The sequence below is a fragment of the Muscardinus avellanarius genome (genome assembly GCF_963383645.1).
Source record: "Muscardinus avellanarius genome assembly, chromosome: 3".
NCBI classification, from domain to species: Eukaryota; Metazoa; Chordata; class Mammalia; order Rodentia; family Gliridae; genus Muscardinus; species Muscardinus avellanarius.
The window spans coordinates 32,779,645-32,797,778 of NC_137788.1; the positions used below are offsets into that span (position 1 = coordinate 32,779,645).

The following is an 18,134-nucleotide window of genomic DNA, read 5'->3' on the forward strand; positions in this document are numbered from 1 at the left end:
GGAGACCCTGTTTCCAAATAAAAATGTAAAAATAGGTCTGGTAGTGTAGCCCGGAGGTAGAAGGGCTTCCAGGAACCCCAGTACCACAAAAAAAAAAAAAAAAAAAATGAAAAGGACTAGAAGCCGAGCGTGGTGGCACATGCTTGTAATCCCAGCATTTGGGAGGCTGAGACCGGAGGATCGTGGTTCGCGGACAGCCTCAGATACTTAGTGAGGCCCTTTACAACTCAGTGAGACCCGGTTTCAAAAAAAGAATAAAAAATAGAGCAAGGGGTATAGCTCGAAGGTCGAATGTCCCTAGGTTTCACCCCCAGACCCCCCAAAAAAAAAATCAAAAAATAAAATAAATAAAAGGACTAAAAACTAGGGCTGGGTGTGTAACTTGGAGGTAGCGTTTGCTTGGAGGTAGAATTTCTCTGGATTCCATCCCCAGTACCATTAAAAAAAAAAAAATTGAGGGATAGATAGATCATTATTCCCCATTCTATTGCTGTTTTCTTTGTCTCCTTCTGTCTAGCTTCGATCCTCAGCACCCGGGGAGAGCCACCAGATTATGAAGAACCTCCAGGCCCACTATGAAGACTTCCTGCAGGACAGCCGTGATTCTGCGCTCTTCTCAGTGGCTGATCGCTTGCGGCTGGAAGAGGAGGTTGAGGCTTGTAAAGCCCACTTCCAGCACATGATGAAGTCCATGGAGAACGGTGTGTGCCCTGGGAAGAGGGATGGAGGACGGTGGATGGGTGCTTTGAATAAACTAGAAAGTAACATCGCCTTGAGATAGAGAAACTCTTATAGAGAAATCAGATTGTGGGTGTTGTGGTTGTTATGGCTAGTCAACATAATGACATCTTTTGTGGACATACCATGTTGGCTCTTTAAAGAACAGTCTATGATGCATGGACTTCAGGATCAGGACAAAAGTTCCCTAAATAAGACTTTGCTGTAGCTGAGCATGGTGGTGCACACCTACAATCCCAGGTACTTGGGAGGCTGAGGTAGGAGGATCCCAAGTTCAAGGCCAACCTTGGGAATATAGCAAGACTGTCTCAAAATAAAATTAAAAGGACTTGACGCCGGGCATGATGGCGCACGCTTGTAATCTCCGCGTTTGGGAGGTGGAGACAGGAGGATAGCGCAGGTTCGAAGCCAGCTGTGCTGGCTTAAGAGACCCTGTTTCCAAATAAAAATGTAAAAAATAGGTCTGGGAGTGTAGCCTAGAGGTAGAAGGGCTCCCAGGAACCCCAGTACCACAAGGAAAAAGGAAAAAAAAGGACTGGCAGTATACCTCAGTGGTAGAGTGCTTGCCTAGCTTGAACAGGGTCTTGAGTTCAATCCCCAGTCCTTCCGAGATAAAGAAATAAAAATAAGACCTTGCTTTTGCCAAAAGGGGGTATGGGGCACCCATGCTCTCTGTCTGAGGAGGCTCTGTTGTTCTCAGGGTTGTTGATCTCTGATGGAGAGATTAATGGTCTTCTGTGCTTATGCATTCACAGAGGACAAAGAGGAGACTGCGGCCAAGATCTACATCTCAGAGCTAAAGAATATCCGGCTCCGCCTAGAAGAGCATGAACAGAGGCTGGTCAAACGAATTCAGTCTCCAGCCAGCCCTAGGGCTGACAAAGATGCTCGGCAGGACATTGCATTGAGGATTGCAGAGCAGGAGGTAAGCTCTGGGAGAAAGGTGGGTGCTGGTGGCAAAGTGAATGCTTTCAGAATTACTAGGTGCCAAGATTATAGATCCTAAGAAATGAGCCCACAGACTCCTGACAGTCCTCTTCAGGAATTCTTCCTGCAGCCTTGCAGCCTGTGAATGAATGCCTTTTACCTGTGGAGTAGCAGGATTGCAGCCTCAAACCTATTGCTGAATTGATTAGATCCCTGTAGACTTAACAAGGCAGTTGGACTGGTAAACTGTTCTAAGTATTACATGGGCTATGTATTTTATTAAAATTAACTGATTAATTTGCAGTACTAGGGATTCTTCCTCTGAGCTATACCTTATTTTGAAACAGGGTCTCAAAATAAGCTGCAGAGGGCCTCACTAAGTAGCTAAGGCTGGCCTTCAACTCACGATTCTCCTGTCTCAGTTTTTCATGGATTGGGATTACAAGCATGCCCTACCATGCCCAACTTGGGCTATGTATTTTAAAATTGCTTAGTAGAGTTGTTGGGCATGGTGGTGCACACTGGTAATCCCAGTATTCAGGAAGCTGACACTGGAGGATCGTGGTTCACAGCCAGCCTCAGCTACTTAGCAAGGCCCTTCGCAACTCAGTGAGACCTTGTTTCAAAATAAAGAATAAAAACTAGGGCTGGGGGTATAGCTCAGAGGTAGAATGCCCCTGGGTTCCATCCTCAGTTCCATAAAAAAAAGTGCTTAGTAGAAACCCAGTGTGATGGCGTATGCCTATAATCCCAGCACTTGGGAGGCTGAGACAGGAGATCACAGGTTTGCAGCCAGCCTCAGCAACTTATTGAGGCTCTCGCCAATTTAGCGAGACCCTATTTGAAAATAAAATAATAAAATAAGGCTGAGGGTCTACCATGGAGGTAGAGTGCCTCTAGGTACCACAAAAAATACAAATAAATAGGGTTAGAGTTGTAGCTCGGAGGTAGAATGTTCCTGAGTTTAGTCCTCAGTATCTTCCTCCTCCCACAAAAAAATAGCTTAGTAGAGGTGCTGCTCTTTTCTATCCTGTATGTGCCTGCATTACTTTCTATAGCTTGGTGACCTTCAATCATATTACTTAATAAACATAGAAGAGACTTACATTCCCATGTGGAGTCTTCTGCATACTCTGTGAATCGGGGCAATCTAATTCTCATCCTTAGTTTCCTTTCTTATAAAATGAAGATAATAATTCCAAGAGTTGTTATGAAAGATTAAATGATAAGTACATATAATGAATTTTCTATAAAAGTAAAATGTAAAAATATAGGATATTAGCCAGGTATAGTGACACACGCCTGTATTCCAATTATTTGGGATACTGAGACAGGAGTATTGCAGGTTTGAGGATAGCCCCAGCAATTTAGCAAGGCCTTCAGCAACTTAGGGAGATTCTGTTTCAAAATAAGGACCACTTGTAATCCCAGCATTCAGGAGTCTGAGACCAGAGGATCGCGGTTTGCGGACAGCCTCATCTATTTAGTAAGGCCGCTTGCAACTCAATGAGACCCTGTCTCAAAAATAAAGAATTAAAAATTAGGGCTGGGAGTCACTCAAAGGTAGAATGTCTCTGGGTTCCATCCACAGTATCACAAATAAATAAATTAACAAAGAAAGACTGGGATATAGCTCAGCGGTAGAATCCCCAGGGTTCAGTTCTCAGTCTCACACACACACACACACACACACACACACACACACACACACACACACACACTATTCTTGAAATAAAAACAGCAGATGTGAATTGTTGTATTGAGTCCTGAGGCAATAAAAGTTAATTCAAGGTTCTTGTTTGGGAGGCTGGGCAGGAAGAGCTCAGGTTTGAGGTCAGCCTCAGCAATTTAGTGACACCTGTCTCAAAAAATAAGGCTGGGCTTGGTGTGGTGGCACACTCTTGTAATCTCAGCATTCAGGAGATTGAGACAGGAGGATCACGGTTCGTGAACAGCCTCAGCTACTTAGTGAGGCCCTTTGCAACTCAGTGAGACCCTGTTTCAAAAATGAAAAGACTAAAGAATAAGGCTGGGGATATAGATTGGAGGTACAATGCCACTGAGTTCCATCCCCAGTACCACAAAATAAATAAGTAAGTAAGTAAATAAATAAGGCTGGGCATGGTGGCATACAGCTATAACTCCAGTACTTGGAAGGCTGAGACAGAAGGATTGCAGATTAAAGGCTAGCCTCTGTGATTTAGTAAGATCTTTTATCAAAATAAAAAATAAAATAGATCTAGGGGTATAGCTCATAGATAGAATGTCCCTTGGTTTAGTCCCCAGTAGCACACAAACAAACAAATAAATAAAAAGCCAGACACTTGTAATCCCAGCATTCAAGAGGCTGAGACAAGAGGATCATGGTTGGGGGACAGCCTCAGCTACTTAGTGAGGCCCTTTGCAACTCAGTGAGACCCTGTTTCAAAATAAAGAATAAAAAATAGGTGTAGCTCAGAGGTAGAATGCCCCTGGGTTCCATCCCCAGTATTGCCAATAAATAAATAAATAAATAAATAAATAAATAAATAAATAAATGGTGGGAATATAGCTCAGTAATAAATGCCCTAGGGCTCAATCCCTAGTACCCTCCCCCAAATAATAATTTTTTAAAAGTCTTTGTTTATGTCGGGCATGGTAGCCCATACTTATAATCCCAGTACTTGGGAGGCTGAGACAGGAGAATTACAGATTTGCAGCCAGCCTCAGCTACTTAGTGAGGCCCTCCACAATTTAGTGAAACCCTGTTTCAAAATAAAGAATAAACTGGGTGTGATGGCAGTGCCTATAATCCTAGTACTTGGGATGCTGAGACAGAATAATCATGGGTTCAAGGATAGTGTTAGCAAATAGTGAGATGCTCATCAACGTAGCAAGACCCTGTTTCAAAATTAAAGCCAGGTGTGGCGGTGCACGCTTGTAATCCCAGCATTTGGGAGGCTGAGACAGGAGGATCACAGTTCGCGGACAGTCACAGGTACTTAGTGAGACCCTTTGTAACTCAGTGTGTCCCTGTTTCAAGAATAAAAAATAGGGCTGATGGTATAGCTTGGAGGTAGAATGCCCCTGGGTTTCATCCCCAGTACTGCCAAAAAAAAAAAAAAAATTTTTTTTTAAATACAAAATAGGGCTGGTAGTGTAGCTCAGAGGTCAAATGCCTCTGGGTTCAATCCAAAAATAAAATAAAAAATAAAGAATGAAAAGTAGAAAGCCAGGCCTGGTGGTGCATGATTGTAATCCCAGCATTCGGGAGGCAGAGACCAGAGGATCTTGGTTCACGGACAGCCTTAGCTACTTAGTGAGGCCCTCTGCAACTCAGTGAGACCCAGTTCAAAATAAAAAATAGGGCAGGGGGTGTAGCTCGGAGGTAGAATGCCCCTAGGTTCTATCCCTAGACCCGCCCAAAAAAAAAAAGTAGAGCTAGAGCTGGGTGGGGTGGCACATACTTGTAATTTCAGTACCTGGAAGGCTGAGACAGGAAGATCTCAGGTTCACAGCTAGCTTCAGCTACTTAGTGAGACCCTGTTTCAGAATAAAGAATAAAAAGGGCTGAGGATAAAGCTTCGAGGTGAAATGCCTCGGGTTCAATCCTTAGTACCACAGTAAATAAATAAATAAATTAGTTTCTTTTCTTTGGCTTATAATGTAAAGAGAAATAAATGGTTGAAGTCACAGTTAGTGACTTAGTAAACGAGCATATCATAAGATAGTATAAGAGTGTAAGTATAGTATTTCATAAGATTAGCATAGGAGATATCATGAGATATCTAATGTATTTCTCAGTTTTCCAGTATACATTGCTGTAAGGTCAGGTATCATAATGCACACCTGTAATCCCAGCACTTTGGAAGACTGAGGCAGCAGCTATGCAAGTTCAACACTATCTGGGCAATTTAGTGAGACCTTGACTCAAAGTAAAAATTTTAAAAGATGTGGGGGTAGGGTAAGGATATAGCTCAGAGGCAGACCATTCCTGGGTTCAATATGCAGAACTAAAAATTTTTTTAAAGCCTTAGGAATTTAGAATGTTGTCACAATGTTTCTACCTGGAATCATGTGAGAAAGCTCTATGAAACTTATTAAATTTGATATGAAGCCGGGCGTGGTGACACACACTTGTAATCCCAATACTTGGGAGGCTGAGACAGGAGGATCCTCAGGTTCACAGCCAGCTTCAGCTACTTATTGAGCCTATCCACAACTTAGTGAGACCTTGTTTCAAAATAAAGAATAAAAATAGGGCTTAGGTTGTAGCTCAGAGGCAGAATGCCCCGGGGTTCAATTTCCAATACTGGGAGAAAAAAAAAAAAAGATATGGAAGTTTAAAGGGGACGGCAAGGTATTGCTAATGAAGAAGAGTGAGGTTTTTTTTTTTTTTTTTTTTTTTTTTTTTTTTTTGGTGTGTGTGTGGGGGTACTGGGAATGGAACCCAGGGGCATTCTACCTCCGAGCTACACCCCCAGTCCTATTTTTTATTTTTTATTTTGAAACAGGGTCTCACTGAGTTGCAAAGGGCCTCACTAAGTAGCAGAGGTTGTCTGCCAACTGCGCTCCTCCTGTGTCAGCCTCCCGAATGCTGGGATTACAAGTGTGCACCACCCGCCTGGCAGGTTTTTGTTTGTTTGATATTAAACCTTTCTTGGTTGTTCCTAAGTGTGAAAAGGAGGATGAAAGCGCAGTATGGGTTTTTTTTTTTTTTCTGACTTAAAATAATGTAATAGTCTTAAATGAGGCCTATCATAGGAGCCTAAAACTCTCATGTGAAACCTTTGGTTTTCTATTGAGTCATCCCAAATCTCTTTTTCTTTGAAAAATAGAACATGCTAAAAAATAAAGATTAATAGACCTCTCCTTTTTAAATTTCAGATACATAGACATGTTTTATTCTCATATACCCTTCAACTAGATTTCCCAAATGTTAACATTTTTCTACCTTTGCTTTACAGTTTTCTTCTATTTATGTATCTTTAGAATATGTTCCAGACATGGTGCTACTTTACTTCTAAATACTTAAGTGTACATTTAAAAAAAAAAAAAAACAACAACAACAAAGATAGGCTCTTACATAACCATGCAACTATGATTAAAATCAGGAAATTAACATTGATATATTGTTTTCTAACCCCATTCCTCAATAAAATTTCAGTTGACCTAATAATCCCCTTTAATCCTCTTTTCCCCTTCCCCCCAAAAGTATATTTTTGGTCCAGGATTTGATCCAGGCTCACACTTGGATTTAGCTGCATTGTGTCTGTAGGTTTCTTTGGCTTGAAACAGCTTCTCAGTTTTTTCATCATATCTTTGATGACTGTAGCATTTTCGCAAAGTACAGACCATTTACTTTTTAGAATAAATGTAGACTACTTTGTCCTTCTATTTGTTTCTCTTTGTGTTTATCTGTGGCTTCCTCCTGATAAGGTTTAGGTTATACATTTTTCGCAGGAAAGCCACAGAAGCAGCATTGTGTTCATGTGGCATTTGGGGGCTGTATCACAGGCCTGTGATGTTGCTGCTAACTTTGATTAGTTGTTAACTGGTTTTTCTAATTCTGTCATTCCTTCTGCATTAAAAAATCCCATTCTGTTGAAAGGGAAAAATCACTTCTTTCTTTCTCTCCTTCCTTTCCTTCCCCCTTTCTCTCCTTTCTTTCTTTTATCTCTTCCTTTCTCCTTTCCTCCTCTTTCCTTTTTTTTGTTTATGGTACTAGAGATGGAACGGGGGCATTCTACCTCTGAGCTACACCCCCAGCCCTACTTTTTATTCTTTAGTTTGAAACAGGGTCTTACTGAGTTACAAAGGGCCTCACTAAGTCGGTGAGGCTGGCCACAAACCGTGATCCTTCTGTCTCAGTCTCCCAAATGCTGGGATTACAAGTGTGCGCTACCACGCCCAACTTTTCTTTCATTTTTTAAAATTAATGTCAGTATATACTCATGGAGTCTTATTCAGTGGTGTGTAATTTCTTTCTTTCTTCCTTTTTTATTTTTAAGAGATAGGACAGTCTCAGCAAGTAGTTACACTCTCATCAACCTAGGAAAACCCTCTTTCCAAATAAGAAATAAAAACTGGGCTGGGGGTGTAGCTCCAAGATAGAGTGTCTCTGGGTTCAATCCCCCAGTACCTCTAAACATAAATAAGTGATAGAGAAAGGGGAAGACACACACACACACACACACACACACACACACGGATGGATGGTGTCTCACTATGTTGCTCAGGCTGGTCTCAGACTCCTGGGCTTAAGCAATTCTCCTGCTTAAGCCTTCCAAGGCAGCTGGGACTGCAGGCATGTAACACTGTGCCCACTATTTTCATAATATTTTGATTAATTTTTTTCAAGTAGTTTGTAGGCACACATCTGTAATTCTAGTACTTAGGAGACTAAGAGAGGAGGATCACAGGTTCTAGGCCAGCCTCAGTAACTTAGCAAGACCCTCAGTAATGCAGCAAGACTTTGTTTCAAAAAAGGGGTAGGGAGCCGGGCGTGGTGGCGCACACTTGTAATCCCAGCACTTGGGAGGCTGAGACAGGAGGATCGCGCAGGTTTGAAGCCAGTCTTGCCTCGTTTAAGAGACCCTGTTTCCAAATAAAATATAAAATAGGTCTGGGAGTGTAGCCCGGAGGTAGAAGTTCCCTGGGTTCCATCCCCAGTACCACAAAAAAGGTGGGGGGGAATGGAGGTATAGCTCAGAGGTAGAACTCCCTTGGTTTTGATCCCCAGTACAAAACAAAATTCCCAAATTTAGGGCATGAGAGTCCCTTCAAGCTGTCTCCTGTGCCCTTTTAACGTGCCCCATCATTTTTTGAGCACTTTCTTTTTCACAAAATGAGATGTCCTGGGAGCTAGGTGCTGAATGTGTCCATAGGTGTGCTATTACTTGTAGGCCTGCTAGAGAGAATCCATTACCAACCAACACATACATGCATATGCCTATACAAAAACGCATATGCTACAAATACTTTGTGTGTGTGCATACAAGTACATCAGCATTTAAGAATATCATATAGATCAATGTTCTTATCAGTTTTGTTACACACAAAGTGTGTGTGTGTGTGTGTGTGTGTGTGTGTGTGTGTGTGTGTGTGTGTGTTACTGGGGATTGAGTTCAGGGGAATTCTACCTCCAAGCCACAGCCCTCAGCCTTATTTTATTTCTTACCCAGAAACAGGGTCTCACTAAGTTGCTGAGGCCAGCTTTGAACCTGCAACCCTCCAAGTAAAGAGCATGTATCTATATGCATCTGTTTTCATCCATTTCTATTACCAGCAGCACAGAGATATTTGTAAAACCCTTCCCTAAGACCAAAGAACCTGCTTTATATTATCCATAATACATTTACTTATTACTCAATCCTAGCATTTACATAGAATAGTTTGAGGATTGCTAACTCATATTACTGCATAAATAACCCCAATAAACTGAAGTTCAACTTTTATTTATAGTTCTTATCTTTAGCCTGAAGATCTATCTACAGTTCATTCATCTTATTCAGAAATTATTTGTGTGGGGCCGGGTATGGTGGTGCACACTTATAATCCCAGCATTGGGGAGGCTGAGACCCGAGGATCGCGGTTCGCAGACAGCCTCGGCTACTTAGTGAGGCCCTTTTCAACTCAGTGAGACCCTGTTTCAAAATAAAGAATACAGGGGTTATAGCTCAGAGGTCGAATGCCCCTGGGTTTCATCCCCAGACCTGCAGAAAGGAAGGAAGGAAGGGAAATTATTTGTGTGGAGCCTGGCATGGTGGCACACACTTGTAATTCCAGCATTTAGGAGGCTGAGACAGGACAGTTTCAGAAAGTAGTAAGACATTCACCTACCTAGCGAAACCTTGTTTCAGAATAAAAATAAAATAGGGTTGAGGGTGTAGCTCAGAGGTAAAATGGCCTTGGGTTCAATCCCTAGTGCCAAAGGAAGGAAGGAAGGAAGGGAGGGAGGGAGGGAGGATTTTTTTTTTGTTTTTGGTTTCATTTTTGGAACACCACCCCCACATGCCATCTTTCCTTATTTTTCATTTATTTGTTTGTTTGTTTGTTTGTTTGTGTGTTACTTAGGATTGAACACAAGAGCATTCTGCCTCCGAGCTACTCCCACTCCTATTTTTTATTTTTATTTTTTTTTTTAAAACAGGGCCTTGCTAAGTTGCTGAGACTGGCTGCAATCCTGAGGTCCTCCTGTCTGTTTCCCAAGCACTGGGGACTACAATTGTGCACCACCATGCCTGGCCTTTGCTGATTTTTAGTATTTTGCTATTTTCAAAAACCACTTCTTTCTAACTTATTTGCTCAATTCTATCTGTTTCTCATGCATCTTGTTCCTGACAGCGCACACAGGAAGATTTGCAGCACCTGAGGTCTGACTTGGATACCATTTCCATGAAATGCAACAGCTTTCTCAGTCAGTCACCCTCTGGTTCGAGTGTTCCAACTCTGCGCTCAGAACTGAATCTACTGGTGGAGAAGATGGACCATGTCTCTGGTCTCTCCACTGTCTATCTAAATAAGTGAGTAAGCTCAGGTTTGGGGGTACAAAGGGCAGTGGTTTCCTTTAGGATAAAAAGGACAAGGGCTGAGGGTGTTTCTTTAATCATACAGAAACATTGCAGAGTTTTTTTTTTTGTGTGTGTGTGGTATTGGGGATGGAACCCAGGGGCATTCTACCTCTGAGCTACACCCTCTGCCCTATTTTTTATTCTTTATTTTGAAACCAGGTCTCACTGAGTTGCAAAGGGCCTCACTAAGTAGCTGAGGCTGTCCACAAACCGCGATCCTCCTGTCTCAGCCTCCTGAATGCTGGGATTGCAAGCATGCACCACCACGCTCGGGTATGATCACAGATCTTAAAGAACATATAGCTAGGATGAAAAGTCTTAACTTTATTTGCTAGTAGCATGGGTTCATGTGGACTACAATGAACACATGCCCAAGATGTGGATGAAGGCTTAATTAGCAGTGTTAAGACTGTTTTGAACTTAATTTTTGTTTAACTCAATACCTCTGAAAAATAATACCTAAAGGCTTTAGAAGAGAGGACGAGAGACTAAAGAATAAAAACTTTTCAGCTAGCCGGGCGTGGTGGCGTACACTTGTAATCCTAGTACTTGGGAGGCTGAGACAGGAGGATTGCGTAGTTTCAAAGCCAGCCTAGTTACGTAGTGAGGCTCTTAACAACTTAGTGAGACCCTGTTTCCAAATAAAAAATATAAAATAGGTCTGGGAGTGTAGTCCAGAAGTAGCAGGCCTCTGGGTTCTATCCCTAGTACTGAAAAAAAAAAAAAAAAGAAAGAAAGAAAAAAAACCCAAAACTTTTCAGCTAAACCAGGTCTTCCCCTAACTACATATCTCTACCCATGACCTTGAGGAATGACAGATCTTAGACACTTGGCTTTTGACTGGTTTCTGGCCTTGTGCCTTCTCTCCTTGAGTGCCACATGTGTGCATGTCCCAGGACCATTGAGAACTTTATTTTGAATTGGCTTAAATTAGCAGCTCAGCATGGTTTCTTCTTTTGGCAAAACCATCTCATAATGGTGAAACTTATTTGAGCAGTTGTGTTGTGATCCTCTCTGTAGTACTCCAGGTATGTGGCCCAGATCTTAAAATTCTCATGATAATGAAAGACGATGTTTTTCCCACCATAGACTGAAGACAGTCGATGTAATAGTGCGCCACATACAGGATGCTGAGCTCTTGGTCAGGGGCTATGAGATCAGGCTGAGTCAAGAAGAAGCAGTGTCAGCAGACCTCTCCGCCCTGGAGTCCCATCGGTCCTCATTACAGGTTGGCTGCTCTGTTTTCTTAGAGGGTTGATTTAACGTATCCACTGCTTTGTGATAGTAATTAAATGCAATTTTGGATATTATGACACTGATTTAAGTTTGCATTTGAACTATCAAATTTCACGTATTTTAATATGTATCCAAAGAAGGGACTAAAGCCAGGCATGGTGGTGCTTGCTTGTAATCCTAGTACTTGGGAGGCTGAGACAGGAGGTTCACTGGTTTGAGGCCAACCTCAGCAATATAGCCAGATCCTCAGCAATTTAGCAAGATCCTGTTCAAAAAAAAAAAAAAAAAAAAATGGGCTGGGGTTTAGAGATAGAATGCACCTGGATTCAATTAAAAAAAAAAAAGAAGAGTCTTAGAAGTATGTCTAGCTAGAAAGGACAGAAAAAAAGATGGGTACAGTGGTAATCCCAGTACTTGAGAGGCCAAGAAAGGAGGATGGAAGACTTGAGGCGACAGTAACCTGGCGAGATCCTGTTCAAAACAAAAAGGGCTGGAGGTATAGCTCAGCGGTACAATGCTCCAGTTTAATCCCCAGCACCACATGCACACAAAAGGACTCTTATTTTTCAATTTATTTTCTCCCCTTTTCTCCCAGTAAAATAATGGCCTAATTGAATGCATCCAGTGGTTCTGATGTAAGTTTGTAAAGCACTTAGTTGTCACATCATTTGATTCTCACAGGCCATTCTTGGAAGGCTTTCCATTCTGGAAAGAGTTTTTCTTGTTGTATTTGTCTTTTTGGTTTGAGATAGGGTGTTGCTAAGTTCCCTAGGCTGGCCTTAAACTTTTTTGGGGGGGAAGGATTGGGGTGAAACCCAGGGGCTTTCTACCTCCGGGCTATACTCCCAGCCGTGTTCTATACTTTATTTGGAAACAGGGTCTCACTAAGTTGCTGAGAGCCTCACTTAAGTAGCTGAGGCTGGTTTTGAAACTGCAAGATACTGCCAGGCGCTTGTAATCCCCGCGCTTGGGAGGCGGAGACAGGAGGATCGTGCAGGTTCGAAGCCAGCCTTGCTGTCTTGAGACCCTGTTTCCAAATAAAAAAATATAAAAATAGGTCTGGGAGTGTAGCCCTGTGGTAGAAGGGTTCCATCTCTAGTACCATTGGGGGGGAAAAACAGCACAATCCTCCTGTCTCAGCCTCCAAGCATGGGATTACAAGCGTGTGCCCCCCCCACCCCCACTGGCCTCAAACTTTTTTTTTTTTTTGGTGGTATTGGGGTTCCTGGAAGCCCTTCTACCTCCGGGCTACACTCCCAGACCTATTTTATAGGTTTTATTTGGAAACAGGGTCTCCTAAGCCAGCGCGGCTGGCTTCGAACCTGTGTCATCCTCCCATCTCCACCTCCCAAGCGCGGGGATTATAAGCGTGCGCCACCACACCCGGCTGGCCTCAAACTTTTAAACTTCCTGCCTCAGCCTTCAAGTCTGTGTATTACGTGCATGTGCCATTGCATCCGGCTTGCATCTCTCTTCTACACATGAGAAAACCAAGGTTACTTGCTTTCGTAGCTTTTAAGTAGTGAATTCAAGTTTTAAACACAAGTTGTTTTCATGTTTCTCCATATGATAAGCCTGCCTGGGCTCTCCAGTGTGCATGAAGAACTCTGAGACTGTGCCCTATGGAGGCATTGCCGGCACTTACACCCTAGGGACTAGTTTCTGAGTCACAGATACACTGTGGAGTCCACTGCAGATGATGTCCTTGTCCTCTATCTTCATCCGAATTCTTTTTAGCATGGAACGTATTTAACCTGCTTTTTATGTCTATGCTTTTATAGCACTGGCTTAGTGAAGTGAAGGACAAGAATTCAGTGTTCTCAGGCCTGGATGAAGAAATCGCCAAGGCCAAGGTAGTCACAGAACAGTTGAGTCGTCTGACACCAGAGCGGAACCTGGATGTGGAGTGCTGTCAGGAGAAAGGCGCCCAGCTGCAGGAGCGTTGGCACCGTGTCGTTGCCCAGCTGGAGACCCGGTGAGTGACACCCCGCCTCTTTCCCCTATTGCAGGGGGGAGGGGTCTAGGGCTTAAACAAGAATAGACTTGTATCTGTGCATTTATGTTTATAGTCAAGAACTGATTGAGTGGTACAGAAATTTAAAAGCGGTATGAATTCTGAACAAGATGAACCATAGAAAATTGGGACCATCAATCCCAAGGGAGACTTGAGGCTTTCTTTTGGACTAACGGTAATGGTCCTAGTAGCAATGTCTCTGGTACCCCACTTCTTATATCTAATATAGACTTTAAAAATTATATAATGATTGTGTTTGTGCGTGTGTGGTACTGGGGATTGAACCCAGAGGCCTTCTACCTCCAAGCTACACCCTCAGCCCGATTTCATTTCTTATCTGGAAACAAGCTCTTGCTAGGTTGCTGAGAGCCTCACTAAGTTCCTGAGGCTTACTTCAAACCTGTGATCCTCCCGTCTCAGTCTCCCAAATACTGGGATTACAAGCATGTGCCACCTTGCCCAGCTGGCTTGGTCTTTTCTTAAGGACAGAACTTGGGTTCTGTTCTTGCTTTACTCTCTTTGAATCCAAATCTGAGCAGTTTATCATAGTTGGGTCTTATAAAATTTCTTGCTGTCATTGTGTTTATTAATTTAGTGGTTTTTATTTTTGTTACTCGAGGTTCTACTTATGCTGATAAATATGAATAGAAAAGTCAGAATACCATCTTTCAGTCTGAGACTAAGTTGGGCAGGGAAATATGCAGGGAAAGGGACTTAGCAACTCCTGTAAGTGTGGATCAGCTGAATTACTAGCCTAGTCTAAGGAGAGTGACGAGTAACTACTATCTTTCACTTTTGTCTACTCTCTGCCTCAGGATATCATAGTGATTCATTTACGTAGCCCTGGTATTCTATCTTGAGGGTACAGAAATATACCTTTTTGGCAAGCTAGGTAAAATATTTGACAGAGATTATCATGGGATGCCATCTCTTCTCCCCTCACCTCTAGGTACTAAGGCACATACTTAGGGGTCACTCAGCCTCGTGTTGTTTACTTCCTTAAGTAAAGTTTCATTTGCTGTGGTCAAGGCCAAGTGGGGACCAGAACAAAGGCTGGAACTGCCTCGTTTACTGTATTGGTTTTATATTAGGATGTTTGATAGCAGTTTCCCTTTTTTCTTCTAGCCAATCGGAGCTAGAAAGTATCCAGGAAGTTCTAGGAGATTACCGAGCCTGCCATGGAACGCTCATCAAGTGGATTGAGAAGACCACTGCCCAGCAGGAAATGATGAAGCCAGGCCAGGCTGAGGATAGCAGAGTGCTATCAGAGCAGCTGAGCCAGCAGACGGTGCGTGTGGTCCGAGCAGGGCAGAAATTGCAGGAGGAAAAGTTAGCTATCTTAAAAGGATGATGTTTCAGCAATTACAATTTCCTTCAAAGGGCAAAATGTTTTAAGCCTCCTTTTCTTACACGGTTCAGAGAGATGGTCTTAAGATAATTGGTTTTGCTTTTAAGCCAGAGGGACTGATAGATCCCTTCAATCCTGAGTGGGTTTTTTTTTGGGGGGGGTCTGGGGATGGAACCCAGGGACATTTGACCTCTAAGCTACACCCCCTGCCCTATTTTTTATTCTTTATTTTGAAACCAGGTCTCACTAAATTGTGGAGGGCCTCACTAAATAGCTGAGGCTATCCTCAAACTACAATCCTCTGGTCTCAGCCTCCCAAATGCTGGAATTACAAGCGTGCGCCACCACGCCCAGCTAATCCTGAGTTTCTGTCACTATATATTGACATCATTAGGTGAACAGATTAAATATTTATTTTGTTTCCTGATATTTTATTTTACTAGAGAAGTTTTGGAGACTTGGGGAAAACTGTCATTTGGAAGAAAATTATTTTATTTAAAGCATTTTTTGTTGGTATATTTTGTTGTTGTTTTGCCTGTGGTTAAGTATGAGGTTTGAGTTATCTTACCAGTATTCTAGTCTGGACTCATTGACCTACTAGTTATAAAACCTTGTATAAATTACTTACCTTTCAATACTGTTCTTTCTTCTCTAAAAATAGACATATTCATTTAACCTATCTGTAAAGTACTTTTTTAGGATTAAATGAAGTGATATGTGTAAAGTACTAAGGGCAAACCCACAGCATCCGCCTCACCCAGGAAAACGTTAGACATGCAAGTGCTGAAGCCAGACTGACTGATTCAGGAACTCGGGGTGTTGCCCAACAGTCTGGGTTTTAGCCTTATGAGTCTGATGCAGATTGGGTTTGGAAACCGTGCCGTAGAACATACTAATGCTCAGCTGTTCTGATGATAATACTGTGATACTTTGGTTCCTAGGAACTGTTTGCAGAAATTGAGAGAAATCAGACAAAACTGGATCAATGTCAAAAGTTTTCCCAGCAGTACTCCACTATTGTCAAGGTAACTGTAACACATCCCCAAAGGACATAAGTGACTGCAGAGTAGGGAAATCTGCATCGTCACTCTAGATTATGTTTCTGGATAAACTAAGTAGAGCTCCTGTGCTCTGGAGGTTTGCTCCGCCCTTCAGTAAATGCACATGGCTTCCGTGTACTTCCTGTGGCCCCTACTGTGAGGATGCTCAGAGAGGGATCACACACTGGCTGTGATTTGGGGGGTTCTCCATTTGGATGGCCACAGGCCTCTTAAACTTGCGATGAAAAAAACAGAATGTTTGGGGATTTTTTCTCAAATATGCTTCTCACTTATATTTTCTATTCTAGGAAATAATGTCTCCATTTTCCCTAGTTACTGAGGCAAAAAGTCAGTAGTCGTCCTTGAATGAATATAAATGGTTATATAAGGGAAATAACAAGGATTTTAGTAGAGTTAGAATATACATCACACTGTGGGCTGTGAGTGCACCTCAGTGCAGAGTGATTGCCTCTCACCCGTGAGTCCCTGGGTTTGGTCCCGGTGCTATGAGATGAGAAGCAAGGACAGGACATAGAGTTCCTGGGGCTCGATAACTGGAAAATGAGCAGAGCGCGAGGGCCGCCTCTCCAAAGCCTTGCTCAGCTGTTTTGGCTCCATCTGCTGTTCTTATTCCTCCAAGTGTCGCCTTTGAGCCAGTCGCTCAACATCACTTGGGAGCTTGTCAGAAGTGCAGACTCAGGCCTGTTCAGTCAAATTCTGCATTTTAACGAAGTCTCCAGATGATTAGCACGCACGTGGATGTTTGAGAAGCTGTGCTCTAGCTTACTGAAAGTGTATTTTTATTTTTTTTAATTTTTTTTTATTTTTTATTTATTTATTTTATTTTATTTATTTATTTATTTTTTTTTGCGGGTCTGGGGATGGAACTCAGGGGCATTCTACCTCCGAGCTACACCCCCTGCCCTATTTTTTATTCTTTATTTTGAAACCGGGTCTCACTGAGTTGCAGAGGGCCTCACTTACGTAGCTGAGGCTGCGAACCGCGATCCTCTGGTCTCAGCCTCCTGAATGATGGGATTACAAGCGTGCGCCACCACATCCGGCTTGAAAGTAAGTGTATTTTTAGTACAGGGACATGCTGCCTCTGAGTTCTACCCCCAGCCTTTTTGTTTTTATTTTTTCGCCTGTGGCTGCTTTCACGAGGAGCGGCAGAGTTGAGGAGCTCTGTATGACAGATAGTATAGGGCAGTTTTTTTTTTATCTGTCCCTTTATAGAAAAAAGTTTGTAACCTCTAGTCTGAATGACTGCCAAAATACCTTCCAACAATAAAATGCCAGAATTCTACTGGATGGTGTGTGTGTGAGTTGTAAAGCCCTAAGTAAATGTAATAGAATTTCTTCCTCTCTTAGGACTATGAATTGCAGCTGATGACATACAAGGCTTTTGTGGAATCCCAGCAGAAATCCCCTGGCAAGCGCCGCCGCATGCCTTCCTCTTCAGATGCCATCACACAAGAGGTGAAAGGGCGGGAAGGAAAAGCGCCACTGTCTTCCTTTAAGCAAAGATTTGCTTCCCTTGAGAACAGATGGCTTGCGGTTTTATTTAGGATTGACCTTTCTGTTGAGAATGTGACTCCATGGAAAATTTCCCTTTCTTTGAGCTATTGAAATTTGCTTTACTGGCAGATCATTTATCTAAATTGTTATTTTGAACTGCAGTTCATGGACTTGAGGACTCGCTACACAGCGTTGGTGACCTTAACGACTCAGCACGTAAAGTACATCAGCGATGCACTCCGGAGGTTGGAGGAAGAGGAGGTAAGGACAGTTGAGTCCTAAACCAGCTTTCAAGTACAATTAAAGTTCTAATACATCAGCCAGGCATGGTGGTGCATGCCTGTATTTCCAGTACTTGGGAGACTGAGACAGAAGGATCACAAGTTTGAGGACAGCCTCAGCAAGTAGTGAGACTCTCATCAATCTAGCAAGACCCTGTTTCAAAATAAAAATTTTAAATAAAGGGTTGGGAGTATAGCTTGGAGGTAGAATGCTCCTTAGTTCAATCCTCAGTACCACACACAAAAAAAATCTTATGCCTTAGTCTGTGGGTGTTGTTCAGTGTAAAGCAAGTGCATGGCATATGAAAGTCCCTCAGTTCAACCCCCAACCCCAACTCACTATCCCTCAAAATTCTACACCCCATCTGTCAAGTCAAAAGTTAAAGTGTGGCCAGGTGTGGTGGTGCACACTTGTAATCCCAGCAGAGACCAGATGATCGCAGTTTGTGGACAGCCTCAGCTATTTAGAGGGTGTAGCTC

General features: G+C 42.7%; 1 protein-coding gene across 3 annotated transcripts in view; it reads left to right on the forward strand.

The window, feature by feature from the left end:
• MACF1 (microtubule actin crosslinking factor 1) overlaps window positions 1–18,134 on the forward strand; it is a gene marked incomplete at both ends in the record, with an annotated part of 419,220 nt that overhangs the window by 213,261 nt on the left and 187,825 nt on the right. For all 3 annotated transcript variants that reach the window (XM_080692742.1, XM_080692743.1, XM_080692741.1), the window contains 9 exons: window positions 518–701; window positions 1,494–1,663; window positions 9,991–10,169; window positions 11,307–11,445; window positions 13,235–13,428; window positions 14,593–14,755; window positions 15,757–15,840; window positions 17,227–17,334; window positions 17,536–17,634. In XM_080692742.1, coding sequence (XP_080548868.1) covers window positions 518–701; window positions 1,494–1,663; window positions 9,991–10,169; window positions 11,307–11,445; window positions 13,235–13,428; window positions 14,593–14,755; window positions 15,757–15,840; window positions 17,227–17,334; window positions 17,536–17,634 — 1,320 coding nt within the window. The remainder of the gene's footprint in view (window positions 1–517; window positions 702–1,493; window positions 1,664–9,990; window positions 10,170–11,306; window positions 11,446–13,234; window positions 13,429–14,592; window positions 14,756–15,756; window positions 15,841–17,226; window positions 17,335–17,535; window positions 17,635–18,134) is intronic.